This window comes from Spermophilus citellus (assembly GCF_964194105.1).
Source record: "Spermophilus citellus genome assembly, chromosome: 10".
Taxonomy (NCBI): domain Eukaryota; kingdom Metazoa; phylum Chordata; class Mammalia; order Rodentia; family Sciuridae; genus Spermophilus; species Spermophilus citellus.
The window spans coordinates 132,823,781-132,836,375 of NC_138197.1; the positions used below are offsets into that span (position 1 = coordinate 132,823,781).

General features: G+C 63.4%; 1 protein-coding gene across 4 annotated transcripts in view; it reads left to right on the forward strand.

The window, feature by feature from the left end:
* The window catches only part of LOC308658900 (proline-rich protein 5), a 114,606-nt gene that overhangs the window by 75,857 nt on the left and 26,154 nt on the right, over positions 1 to 12,595 (forward strand). For all 4 annotated transcript variants that reach the window (XM_081311829.1, XM_081311830.1, XM_081311827.1 and 1 more), the window contains 3 exons: positions 3,684 to 3,771; positions 8,500 to 8,631; positions 9,339 to 9,425. In XM_081311829.1, the coding sequence (XP_081167955.1) occupies positions 3,684 to 3,771; positions 8,500 to 8,631; positions 9,339 to 9,425 (307 nt within the window). The remainder of the gene's footprint in view (positions 1 to 3,683; positions 3,772 to 8,499; positions 8,632 to 9,338; positions 9,426 to 12,595) is intronic.

The window sequence follows — 12,595 nt, forward strand, 5'->3', positions numbered from 1 at the left end:
GTGCAGGATTTTTTTTTAAGGGCTGGGGATGTGGCTTGGTGAAGTCTTGCCTGGTACACGTGAGGCCTGGGTTCCATCCCCAGGACCAGCACAAAAAAAAAAAAAAAAAAGAAAGAAAGAAAAAGAAAAGAAACCTATTGATGTGAAAATTAAGTGCCAAGTTTTTGCCCTTTTGGGTTTTTTATTTTATTTTTAGTTTGTGAGGGTTGGGGTTTAAAAGCTTCGACGGCAGCTCATCTTCACAGTCCAGTATCATGGTATCCATGGACCTTGCACATAGTAGGTGCTCAGTAAGTGTTTTTGAAGGGAATGAGTGAGAAGGATGCGGGTGGAGACAGGGGACTGGCCCGAGTGGGCTCAGGCTCCTGTCCACTCCTGCCGAGTGCCTTTGCCCTGCTCTGCCCGGGGGCCTCTGTCCCCTCTCTCTCTGGTGGTGGATGGCCTCCAGGCATGGTCAGCGCACCTGACGCCCCATTGATGGAACCCATCCTTCCCTGCCCTCTTGCCCCGTCCCTGCACCCTCCCCGCCCCTGGACCCGCTGGCCAGATTATCAGGCATGGGGCACAGTGGTCTCTCCTGACCGTCTCAGTGTGCAGCAGCCGTGGACGTTTGGCTTCCTGCCTCATGTCCCCCCAGAGCAGGGGCCACAGGACCCACACTCCCATCAGGCCTGCGGGGGGTGTCCCTGGCCACCTCCCTGGGCCTCTGCTTCTCCAGCCCTGGCCTTCCTGGCCCTGTTTATCCCCGGTGGTCACTCTGGGGTGCTCGCAAGCCTCATCTGTCTCCTGGCCTGACTCAGCCCCACCTGGGGCCCCCCATAGCCCAGCGCCCCCCACGTGTCCCTGTCTGTGCACTGGGAGGCCCTGCTGCGGACCTGAGCCGGGGGAGCCTCCTCACAGGGCCTTCCTGCCCCATCACTGATCCCAGGTCGGGGATCCCTGTGTCCCCCACCCCACCTCACTCTCTCTACCCAGGGGACCCTGCCCCATGGCCTGAGGCCTTCCAGTGACCGGGCAGATCTGTCCCAACCTCCTCCCTGACCCCCACTGTCAACAGGTCCAAGTCCACTCTTAGCCCTCCTTGTCTGGGGCCCTGACCCCTTCTTCCCTCTCCTGTCTCCCATTCCAGCCCTGCTGGTCCTGGCCGACCCCCGGGTCCTGAGTTGCTCCCGCCCCCTGCCCTCAACCGCTCCTCCCCCACAGCCGCCTCTCGCGGGCGCTCAGTGCTGCCCTGCAGTCCCCTGTGGGCAGCTGCAGGGCCAGACCCCGTGCTGCATGACACACCTGCCTGGACTGTGGCCCTGGATTGAGTCCTTGGAGTGTCCCCCAGGGCTTAGATAGGTCATGCTGTGAGGTCGCTCGGGGTGACCAGGTAGGCTACTGAGGTCCCAGGGGTGGGGCTTTGGACCCTGGGGGAGGGGCTGGAGACTGGCCAGTGACATCGGTCAGTCACCCTAGGAAGGAAAGCTCTGGCCAGGGCTCCAGCACCTCCCTGGTGGGTGGTGATGCGCCCTGTGTGGGGAGGGCAACCCAGGCACTCCCTGGCTCCACCCTATGGCCATGCTGAGTTGTAACCTGCCATCATAGGGACAGCCGGCCCTCACTCAGGACGGTTCAATTTAAGATTTTTTTTTTCTGGGGACTGAACCAAGGGCGCTTAACCACCGAGTCACGTCCCAGTGCCCCACCCACCTTATTTCTGAGACAGGGTCTTGCTAAGTTTCTTAGGGCTTTGCTAAGTTGCTGAGGCTGGCTTTGAAATTGTGATCCTCCTGCCTCAGCCTCCGGAGCTGCTGGGATCGTAGGCGTGCACCAACACGCCCAGCTCTGTCCTTGGAATTTTGAAACTTTATCTTTTTCTGGGCCAAGGGTTTGGGCTACGGGGTGGGGCGCTCCCCTTCTCAGTGCTGGGTGGCAGCAGCGACCCAGCCCCTCGGTCGCAGGGAAGCCTGCTGCTCTGCAGGGCTTTGCGTTGCTCAGCTGGGGCTCGGGCAGGTCAGTGGACCCACTGGGTTTCAGTGTTGGACCCGTTCAGCTGGGCACGTGTCCTCGAGGCCCTGGGTTGATCCCAACACAGCGACAACCAGCACAACACAATCTGTGGTTTATCAGGCTGCGAGTGCCGTGAGCCAGGGTCTTACTGTACTGCGCTTCCTTGAGTTCTGCGAATTGTTCCAGAAAATTCTCAAATAGGAGGCTGTCATGGGAGCCCCAGGTGGCCAGAAGTGGGGGTGGTGGAGGCAGGCGGACTGTCCCCCAGGCCTTTCCCTGTGGCCCCCACCCTGACCTCCACTCCCAAGGGCAGTGTTGCCCAATGCAACTGTGCGTGTGGTGGGCATGTGCAGGACCGTCCGGTCTCGCCACCTGGGGGCGAATATGGCAGTGCCACTCAGGAGCTGCGGGCTCCCCCTCCTGGAGCGCATTTAAACTTCAACACCACGTGTGCCTGGTGCTCCGGGAGGACAGGAGAGGGAGCAGCGTGCACACTGGGGTGGCCACGTCTGGACACTTTCTGTCCCAGATTCCCCCTGGGGCCCCAGGTTGCCCTTGGAAGCCAGGCCTCGCCCTCCGACCCCACCTCAGCAGACTGACCGAGGCTTTAGCCCTGCACTGTCTGCTGGGTGGGCCTCAGTGCCTGTCCCCGGGGCCCTCTGCGCCAGTCCCCGGGGCCTCTGCTGCTCCCTCACCTACGACAGGTGGGTGCTGCAGGTCTGTGGCCGGCTGCAGGGTCAGGAGGAGGGGTGACATCCAGGTGGCAGAAGGCACTTTCAGGAGAGGAGGGGCCTGGTGCCCCACCCGTCTGCCTCAGGGCGTCCCAGGATTTGGGGTCCCTCCCCTGCTGCCCGTGGCCTTGGCACGTGTCCGAGTGTGCTTTCCGGTGTCTCGTGTTTGGTTGTGAGGGAAGCCATGGGTGCGGCAGCCAGGGCAGCCTGCTCTGTCTGCCCTCATCCCCAAGCCAGGGCTGGGGGACAAGGAGGCTCAGGGGTCTGGAAGCCAGGGCTGTCCCCAGCACATGACTTAGGCCTCTCCAAGCCTTGCTGAACCCCGGGGATCCTCCCGCTCAGCGCCAGGGAGTGGAGAGAGGAAGGCTGTGGGGCTCGGCCCTTCCTCCTGGCCACGGGTGTGGGTGGGGGGCTGCAGCAGGAGGGTCCGGCTGCAGAGTGTGCCCAACCTCCTGCCCCAGGTGGAGGCAGGCAAAGCCCCAGGTCCTCACCCTGACGCCGCCTGGCTGTTTGGTCTCACTGAGCACCTGCTGTGAGCCCCGCCCCGAGAAGAGCACCCGTGTGGCTGTCTTGCATGGAGCCGGCACAGATGTGTCAAGAGGCCATGCTGGACAGGGCTGACCTCTTCTGAGAGGGCCCTGTCCTGGATGCAAGGTCCTGTCCAGGGTGACTACTCTGGGCCACCTGCCGCCTCCAGGGCCCGGAGCTCGAGGGAAGCCCTAGGGTGGGGGTGTGGGGAGGAGGGGACTCGCAGAGCAGCCAATGTGTCTGGATTGAAATCCCAGGGGCCACCAGCCAGCGGTGAGGCATGGCCCTGGGGACCTACCAGTGGGCCTCAGTCTTCCAGCGCATGGGCGGCCGTGAGGACCCCCTCGGTGACAAGCAGGGGGAGCTCAGGGCTGCGCCTGGGGGTTTCCGGGGAAGCTGGGCCGAGGCTCACACGTGTGTCTGTTCCCACAGGGGACGACCGCTGCGGGAGACTCATTGTCACCTTCAGCTGCTGCCGGATGCCCCCCTCGCACGAGCTCAACCACCAGCGGCTGCTGGAGTAAGTGTGCCCCCCCGCGCGCGCCACCCTCCCCACGTCTCCTGCCCCCGTCACCTCCCTCTGCTCTGTCGACTTGTGGGCACTGAGCTCTGATCTTCCTGAGCCTCCCCCAGGGCCATCTGGGGACAATCTGGTCACCAGGGCCACCGTGGCCATCACCAGCACCATCTGCACGGTGGGGGCTGGTTGGCTTCCTCCTGGCCAGGCGAGTACCCGCGCCCTCCCTGTGATGGGGTCCTGGATGTGGAGGGGACCCTCCAGGTGAGATGGCATAGACGGCCACCCTGCTCCTTCGAGGTGCACGGATCTCCCTGGGGCTGTGTGCGTGCCCCGTGGCTGCTGCCTCAAAGGACGGCACCCTGCAGCTTAACCCGGCAGCACCCTGTCCTCCTGCCTCGAGGCCAGAGCCCAGGCGTCCTTGTCCCCGCCACATCCCTCCCACCCCTGCCTCCCGCCGTCTTCCCGGGTCTGTTTGGTCTCCTCTTGTCAAGACACCAGCCAGTGGCCTAGGCCACCCTTGTCCCACACGACCTCTCCTGGAGACCCAGTTTCCCACGAGGCGAGCTGTGTGCATTCCGGGTGGAATTGGGCCCTGTTTAAACCTGGGCTGGCCGCGCCCACCCCCGTGACCCTGCGCCCTGGAGTTTGCTACCTGGGTACAGGGGTACATGCTCACCGTGCCGACCCCACTGGGGGCCGCCCTGTGGTCTGCATGGGGGCAAGGCTGGGGCAGTGGCCTGGACACAGGGAGGAGGTGGGGGTGGCCGTCTGAGGGGCTGTCCAAGGGCCCTGCACCGCTCGCCCACATCACCCAGAAGTGCACCAGATCCACAGCTGTCCAGGAGGGCACCTGCTCCCCCACCTCCTCAGCCAACCCTGGCCCATCTCCGGAGTGTCATGTGCCTGTGTGACCACAGAGGGCGCTGCGCCTGCTCCCTGCCTGGCCCAGAGCACGGCCACGTGGGGGCCCACGCCTGCCACCACCCCCAGACCCCACTCCTCCCGTGAGGCCGCCCGGCTCACCCAACGGCAGCCCAGTGGGGAGGGCCGTGGCCGGAGCCCCCAGCTCAAGAAGAGCACACGGCTGGTCTCAAAGCGCCTGGAGGGCTCTGGGCTGCTGGTTCTGGGGAGTCCCCTGACCCAAGGCCCAGTCTGGCCCCGAGGGTCTGAGGACCTGCAGGGAGCAAGCCCTCGGGAGCCAGCACAGCCAGGTGCAGGGGGGCTGGGGCCTCCCTGGGCACCAGGAGGGGTGAGCCAGCTCCTGGTGTCACAGGGCCCATGGGCAAGGAGGGCCACCAGGTCCCCAGGCATCTCCTCCTGGGACCTCTGATTAAGCACATTCCCGTGTCACACTATCCTCCTTGAGGCAGGGGACCAGTGTGCCCAGGGCTGCGTTCTCTAGGGACACTTCCTGCTGGAATGGGGCCAGGGTTGGTCATTCTACAGAGACAAAGGTGTCCCCAACACACAGGAAGCAGGGGGGTGGTGGCCAGGGCTGGGAGCAGGAGGAGAGGACGATGCTTAGTAGGTCCAGGGGTCCCTTCCGGGATGATGAGACAGTTCTGGAGCTGAATACAGGTGGCAGCACCATGCGGTGAACGGACCTATGGTTTCTGGGATGCTCGTGTTAAAGTGATTAATTATATGCAAATTTCACCTCAGTTGGGAAAAAGCACCTGTGACAACAACCAGTTGGCACACCAGGCTCTTCGGGGGCCTACCCAGGGCACCTTTGTAGCTGGATGGGAGTGGGCGTGAGCCCCAGGCACAGTTGTGCAGGTTGTCCACTGCCCACGGGCACCCAATGGGGCTGCCACGCACTGTGCTCTCAGCCAGTGCTGGACAGCGCGCCCAGAGGAAGGGCTCGACAGGGCCCCGGAGTGTGTCCTTCCTCGGCCTTTATGGAGACGTGACAGGCCCTACGCGGCCTCCCTCCATCGCTGGGCTTCCTGAAGCGAGATGCGGGTCCTATTTTGAGACGGTGAAGAAGAGTCCGCGTCGTTGAAGCCCAACCCGCGACTTAGCTAGTGACTTCCTGTGCTGAGCGCTGGCAGATGCAGCAGACCCCAGGAGCTCCTGAGCAGGAGGAGCTGGGGAGGACGGCACAGGCCGAGGATCAGGCACTCCAGGGAGGGCCAGAGTGGGCTGCACGGTGGGTCCCTCGTCCCCCTCCCTGGAGAAGGTGTCCAGGACGCAGAAGTGCTGTCCTGAGGCCTGGGGTGGCTCATGCCGCCATGGCTTCCTTGAGGGCGTTGGAGACTAGGCGCTGGGGAGTAGAGTGGGGGTGAGTGGCCTCCTCTCCTGGTGAGCACAGACCAGCACCGCAGGGGTCAGAGCTGCGCCATCTCACCCGGGCAGACGGGGTGGGAGCAGACGCAGGTGGCAGCAGGTGGCAGCAGGTGGCTCTCGGGCAGGACAGGGTGGACTTGAGCCTGCTCAGTTGAGACCCCTGGCCAGTGCACCTCCAGGAGACGCAGGTGACCTGTCTGTAAATGGGGACAGTAGTCCAGCCCCACAGGGCCATCGGGAGCATCAATGCGTTTGGATGGTTCTTCCTCTGGAGGGGCCTGAGGCTGCTTGGACTCAGCAAAGGAAGAGCTGACCTACTCGGGCTCCTCGGGGTCCTGGCGAGGAAGGGCGGTGGAGCGCCTGCACACGGGCAGAGCTGCGGGTCCTCCTGGGGGTCCTGGGAGCGCCTGGCCACACCGCACCGCCCACGGCCTCAGAAACTGGGCTGCCTTCCCTGGGTGCCTGCAGGTGGGTTCACTCCAGGCAGGAATGACGTGGGGCGACCCCGTGAGCTTGGTGACACTGTGGGCTTGGTGACACTGTGGGCTTGGTGACACTGTGGGCTTGGCGACACTGTGGGCTTGGTGACACTGTGGGCTTGGTGACACTGTGGGCTTGGCGACTCTGTGGGCTTGGCGACACTGTGGGCTTGGTGACACTGTGGGCTTGGCGACACTGTGGGCTTGGTGACACTGTGGGCTTGGTGACACTGTGGGCTTGGTGACTCTGTGGGCTTGGCGACACTGTGGGCTTGGCGACACTGGACTTGGTGACACTGTGGGCTTGGCGACACTGTGGGCTTGGTGACTCTTGGGCTTGGTGACACTGTGGGCTTGGTGACACTGTGGGCTTGGTGACTCCGTGGGCTTGGTGACCCTGTGAGCTTGGTGACTCTGTGGGCTTGGTGACACCGTCGGCTTGGTGACTCCATGGGTTTGGAGACCCTGTGAGCTTGGTGACACTGTGAGCTTGACGACACTGTGGTCTTGGTGACACTGTGGACTTGGTGACACTGTAGGCTTGGTGACACTGTGGGCTTGGTGACCCTGTGACCTTGACGACACTGTGGGCTTGGTGACACTGTGGGCTTGGTGACACTGTGGGCTTGGCGACCCTGTGGGCTTGGTGACACTGTGAGCTTGGTGACACTGTGGGCTTGGTGACCCTGTGGGCTTGGTGACACTGTGGGCTTGGTGACCCTGTGACCTTGACGACACTGTGGGCTTGGTGACACTGTGGGCTTGGTGACCCTGTGAGCTTGGTCACACTATGAGCTTGGTGACTCTGTGGGCTTGGTGACACTATGAGCTTGGTGACTCTGTGGGCTTGGTGACCCTGTGAGCTTGGTGACACTGTGGGCTTGGTGACTCTGTGGGCTTGGTGACTCTGTGGGCTTGGTGACACTATGAGCTTGGTGACTCTGTGGGCTTGGTGACCCTGTGAGCTTGGTGACTCTGTGGGCTTGGTGACTCTGTGGGCTTGGTGACACTGTGGGCTTGGTGACTCTTGGGCTTGGTGACCCCATGCACTTGGCCACAGGACTAGCTGCCAAAGTGATGTGGGTGAAGCGAGGTCCCTCGCAGATGGCAGGATGAGGCCTTTCTGCGGTGACCTGAGGACAGTGTTCTCCAGCTACAGCGGGCGGATCGAGGGCCGTGCAGCCCTGACGTGATGGGAGGGAGGTCTGGCCAGTGACAGAGGACAGATGCTGGGAGGCTCCTCTGGGGAGGACGGTGCTTTGGCGGCCCAGCAGCATGGCGGTGCTGGCGCTGGGGAGGGCAGCCCCTGGCTGGAATCTCAGCCCATCCTCTGTGGCTGCTCTGACAATGACCCCAAACCCGGTGGCCTAAGACAGAGCGGTTTGCTCTCCCAGGTCCTGGTCTGGGTGCAGTCGGGGCTCTGGAGACCTACTCCCCCAGTCCCTCTGCAGCCTGTGACTGTCCCTCACCTCCTCTGCTTCCCAGGCTGTGGGCAAGTCCTCCCTGGCCAGTCCCCTCACCCTCCCCACGGGGCCTTCTCCCCGCTGAGCCACCCTTCGGGTCCCTCTGTTAAGTGTGTGTGACGGCATCCAGAGGTCGCCCAGCTAATCCAGGACGAGCTCCTCCTCATGAGACCCTTGACTCAGCCACATCTGCAAAGACCTTTCTCCCATGAGTCACGTCCCGGGTTCTGGGGATTTGACGGGGATGTGTTTGGGGGGGTCATGCTTTGGCCTACCATGTCCACCTATCAGCTGTGTGACCTGGCAAGTGGCTAAACGTCTCTGAGCCTCATCGAGCAGTTGAGGGCTGGGCCCTGGCGTGTGGGATCTCCAGTGGCTCTGGATGTGACCCTGTGTGGCCCGGTGCCGGCTCTGCTGGGTGACCAGAGAAGCCGACGTGCCCCTCCACGTGAGGGCAGGGAGGAGGCCCTCACGTCCATGTCTTGTGTGTTGTCCAGGTACCTGAAGTTCACGCTGGACCAGTACGTGGAGAACGATTACAGCCTCGTCTACTTCCACCACGGCCTCCACGGCGGGAACAAGCCGTCCCTGGGCTGGCTGCAGAGCGCCTACAAGGAGTTTGACAGGAAGTGCGTGCCAGCCTCGGGCACTGGGCAGCCACCGTGTGGGCTGAGTGTGGCGGGTGTCAGCGTGCAGTGGGATGGGTGGCTGCTGGGTCTGGCTTTGGAAGTGGACAGCTTCCACCTGGAGGAGGCCACGCAGCCCTGGGCAGTTAGGTCACGTGTCGGTGCCCGGCAGCTGACTCTGTGCTGCGGGCTGTGACCAGGAACAATTCAAAGCAAAAGGTCACGTCACCAGATCCAGGTGGAGGCTGCCCACCCAGCATGGGGGACCATCCACACTCACACAAAGGCCACTGATAGGTGGCACGTCTGGCTGGGGAGAAGTGCTGATCCCGGTCAGCCATCAAGGGCCAGGGCCGGGGTCAGGGCTGGGGCCGGGCGGAAGGCCCTGGTCAGGTTCACTGTGTCAGATGGAAGCCGCTGGCCTTTGGGTTTCTGCTCGGGAAGGTGGACGGGCTGGGGCTCAGACCAGGCTCCGCACAAGCAGAAAGCTGGGCCCTGCAGGGGCAGCGCCTGCACAGTGACCTCGTCTTGCAAGCGTGCCTATGGGGTGGACAGGGGTCCTGATCCCCCGAGAGTGAACCCCTGGTTTCTGGCTCAGCATTCTTAAATGTTGGGGGGAGGCCCGAGACCCCGGCTGCGGCTCTGCCCCCGGCTTCAGCTGGGAGCGACTCTGAGCCGCAGCCCAAGGGCCCCCCTGGTCCCCTCCCCAGGTACAAGAAGAACCTGAAGGCGCTCTACGTGGTGCACCCCACCAGCTTCATCAAGGTCCTCTGGAAACTCTTCAAGCCGCTCATCAGGTGGGTGTCACTCCTGGCAAGGACGGGGGGGGGTCACCTTCACCGCAGGTCCCACCTGTAGGATGGCCACCGGTCTGAGCCCCCTGCCTGCCCAAGGGGTCTGTGCTGAGTCGCAGCACGGCCCAGGGCGTGTGCACGACCCTCTGAGGGCCGTGGACAGGAGCGCTGGCCCCGGGTGCCTGAGGCGAGTGCCTGGATTTTACCCCCCGACACCCGAGCACCCACACGGCGCAGCCACATTGGGGTCCCCAAGACCACACCCAAGTTTAGTCGTTGACCTGAGGGCCATGGACACAGAGAAGCTGTCTTCCTCTCCGTGTGGCCCAGCGCAGAGGAAGCCTGGCTAGGCTCAGAGTCGGCTGAGGGACAGCGCCAGCCCCCTGCTCCCCTCCACAGCGGCACCCTGCAGGGAGTGCGTGACTTCCGCCATGACAACGTGTGGCACGGGGAGCGGGTGCTGCTCACTAGTGAAGCATGGCCAATCTTCGGGGCCCAGGGGGTTTCTTGGGGTTGGTCCCGTAAACATGGAGTGACCACTGGCCGACTCAGTGACTCAGTTCCTGTGAGGTCAGATGTCGACAGCCCAAGCCCCACCCAGAGCAAATGGCTGGTGTCCACCACGTGGTGTCCTCAGGTCGCAGATGCAAAGACGTTCTTATCAGATGTTCCAAAAGCTCAGAGGCCACCCCCAGGAGCAGGGCAAGGGCCACTCCTTTCTCTGGAGCAAACAGGTTTGGACAGTCGGCCTGTGGTCAGCCCCTCCTGCTGGCAGCCAGAGCCAACGGCACAAAGAGCTGGACCTGAGGCCTCAGCTGACCTCATCCCCGGAGCTGGACTCTTTCCCACCTGACGCTCTCGGTGTGGGTGGGCAGGCTCGGGGCTCTGCCAGGCCACGGCGGCATCTTCTCGCCGCCCAGCTTGGCACCGGCATCAGGCGCCCACTGCCTGGAGCCACATGGCACAGCTGGGCAGGGAGCACACCCCAGGCCTGGCTTCTGCGGGCCGCTCTGGCCTGGCCTGGACGGGCCCAGTCCAGGAGGGCCCAGGTGTGCCCTGGAGGTTGGGACATCGGCAGAGGAGGAGGAGTGTGTCCTGGAGGGCCAGGGGGACTCGGGAGGGCCTCCCAGGAGTGGCTAAGAGCAGGGTTGCCTCCCAAGGGAGGTCACCCTTCCCTGGCCCTCTCTGGACACGTGGGCACAGATCCCATGGCCTTCGCTGCCTCCTGGGCCCTGCCTGCCTTCCCCCAGCAGACCCTCCTGTGGTGGCCTGACAGCGTCCCTCCCCCCACGGTCATCGTGGTGGGCAGGTGTGGGGCTCTGTGCCCAGGTGGGGAGCCCAGGTGGAGCTGGGTGGGCATCTTCCCGTTTCCTCAGCCGATATCCAGGAGGTCATCGGCCTCCAGAGACCTGGGCCCCTGGCCCTGGCACTGCCCACCGGCGGGTCGTCTCCCCAGGGGCTGAGCCGCTGCATCTCGTCCTGCCCCCGGGGGCCTGTGTCTCTGTCAGCACACCAGCCCTGGGGACCCGGGGCTGTTGGCCGGCAGCAGTTCTGGGGCCTGGGGACTCTCTTCATTGCAGCGGTCAGCTGAATAATGGCCCCAACAAACCTGCAAAGGCGTCACCTCCATGGTACCAGGCACCTTGCAGAGGTGACCCAGGTCCCCAGCTGGGCCTGAGGACATCACAGGTCCCGTGTTCCTGTCCCAGCCGAGGTCTGAGGGGGCAAAGTCCGATGGAGGGGCTGGAGTGCCGCTCTGCCAGCCGTGGGGTGGGGGGGAGAGCCGCACCACGGAGCATGGACCCAAAGGACAGAAGTGGACCCTGCCTCCCGGGTGCCCACCCCGCACCTCCGTGACATCACCACCGAGACCTATGTGGCCTTCACCCACAGACCTGCAGGGAGTGAGTGGGTGGCATAGGCCAAGGTCTGTGGTCATTGGCTGCTGAGGCCACTGGGCACTGTCACAACTCTCCTGGCTGCTGGTCAGCCCCCGCCCATCACTCATATTCTGAAACCTCAAGGTCCCCCCCGCCCCGTCACTCACCCGTGGCCTGTGATCCTCGTGGTCGTGGGAGCAGGTGCACCCAGCCCCACCCACTCCCCTGGGGCCCACCCTGCCTTCTGAGGCTCTGGTGACCATGAGCCCACGGCTGCCCCTCTGCCTGCCCTACCCACGGGCCCCACCTGTGTTCTGCAGAACGTGGCCTCGCTGGTCCTGCAGACACGGTTCCCTTGCACCCACGTGTGCCAGGCCCCAGCAAGGCCTGTGACGTGGAGCCGGTGAGAGGCCTGCAGAAATGAGCAGCTGGACAGGCTCGGGGCTGGGGACGGGTCTTCAGGGGGCTCCGGGCTCCCCTGATGTGGAGGGCTGACTGGGACTGAACTCTGTTACGAGGTCACAGCGCACTGTGTCACAGGGCCCAGGGCTGCTTGGCCGGGGGGTTCTCCTCCCCTCAGGAGGAGGGAACCGTGTGGCCCTGAGTCCCCGGGCAGTGGACCCGAGTCAGGTCCTGGGGAACGCAGGAGGTTTCAAGGCCAGAGCTGGCTTGGCTGGCCTCCTGGTCCCAGGCCTTCCCACCTGGCCGCCTGCTGGAAGTGAGGTCCCTGTGGGTTTGTGTTGGGCCAGGAGCAGTGCCCAGGGGGCCCCTGACAGATTTAACAGCAAGAAAGCCAGTGCTGGTCACCCTGAGGTCCAGGGGCAGCTTCAGGGGTTCCAACTCCAGGTGCTGCCACTCGCCTTAGGAAGCCCGAAGGTTCTAGAGACCTCGAAGGTCCTCAGGGGACGTGCAAGGTCCCCTGTGCCTGAGGTTGGCCACCGCGGCCTGGGATGGTTCTGGAGCCACATTGCCTGGGTCACCTCTCTTCTGCTGGCCACCCACTGCTCTGGATGAGAGATGCAGCCGCTCTGCCTGGGCTTCCCCATGTGGCCAGAAACACCACTTAAGTCACTCCATGTTACAACAATGACTTCCTGGGGACCTTTGGAATAGGACCTGCTGGGCCCTAGCAAATGTCCATTGTTGGGCTAGTATTGTTTAATCTTTTAATTATCCTTTTTTCTTTGATTTAATTACAACATCTACTGCACCTTATGTGCCAGGCGCCCCCTCTGAAGTTAACCATATTTTCCCTATTTCAAACAAGAGATGGTTGATGCTCAGAGAGGTTGA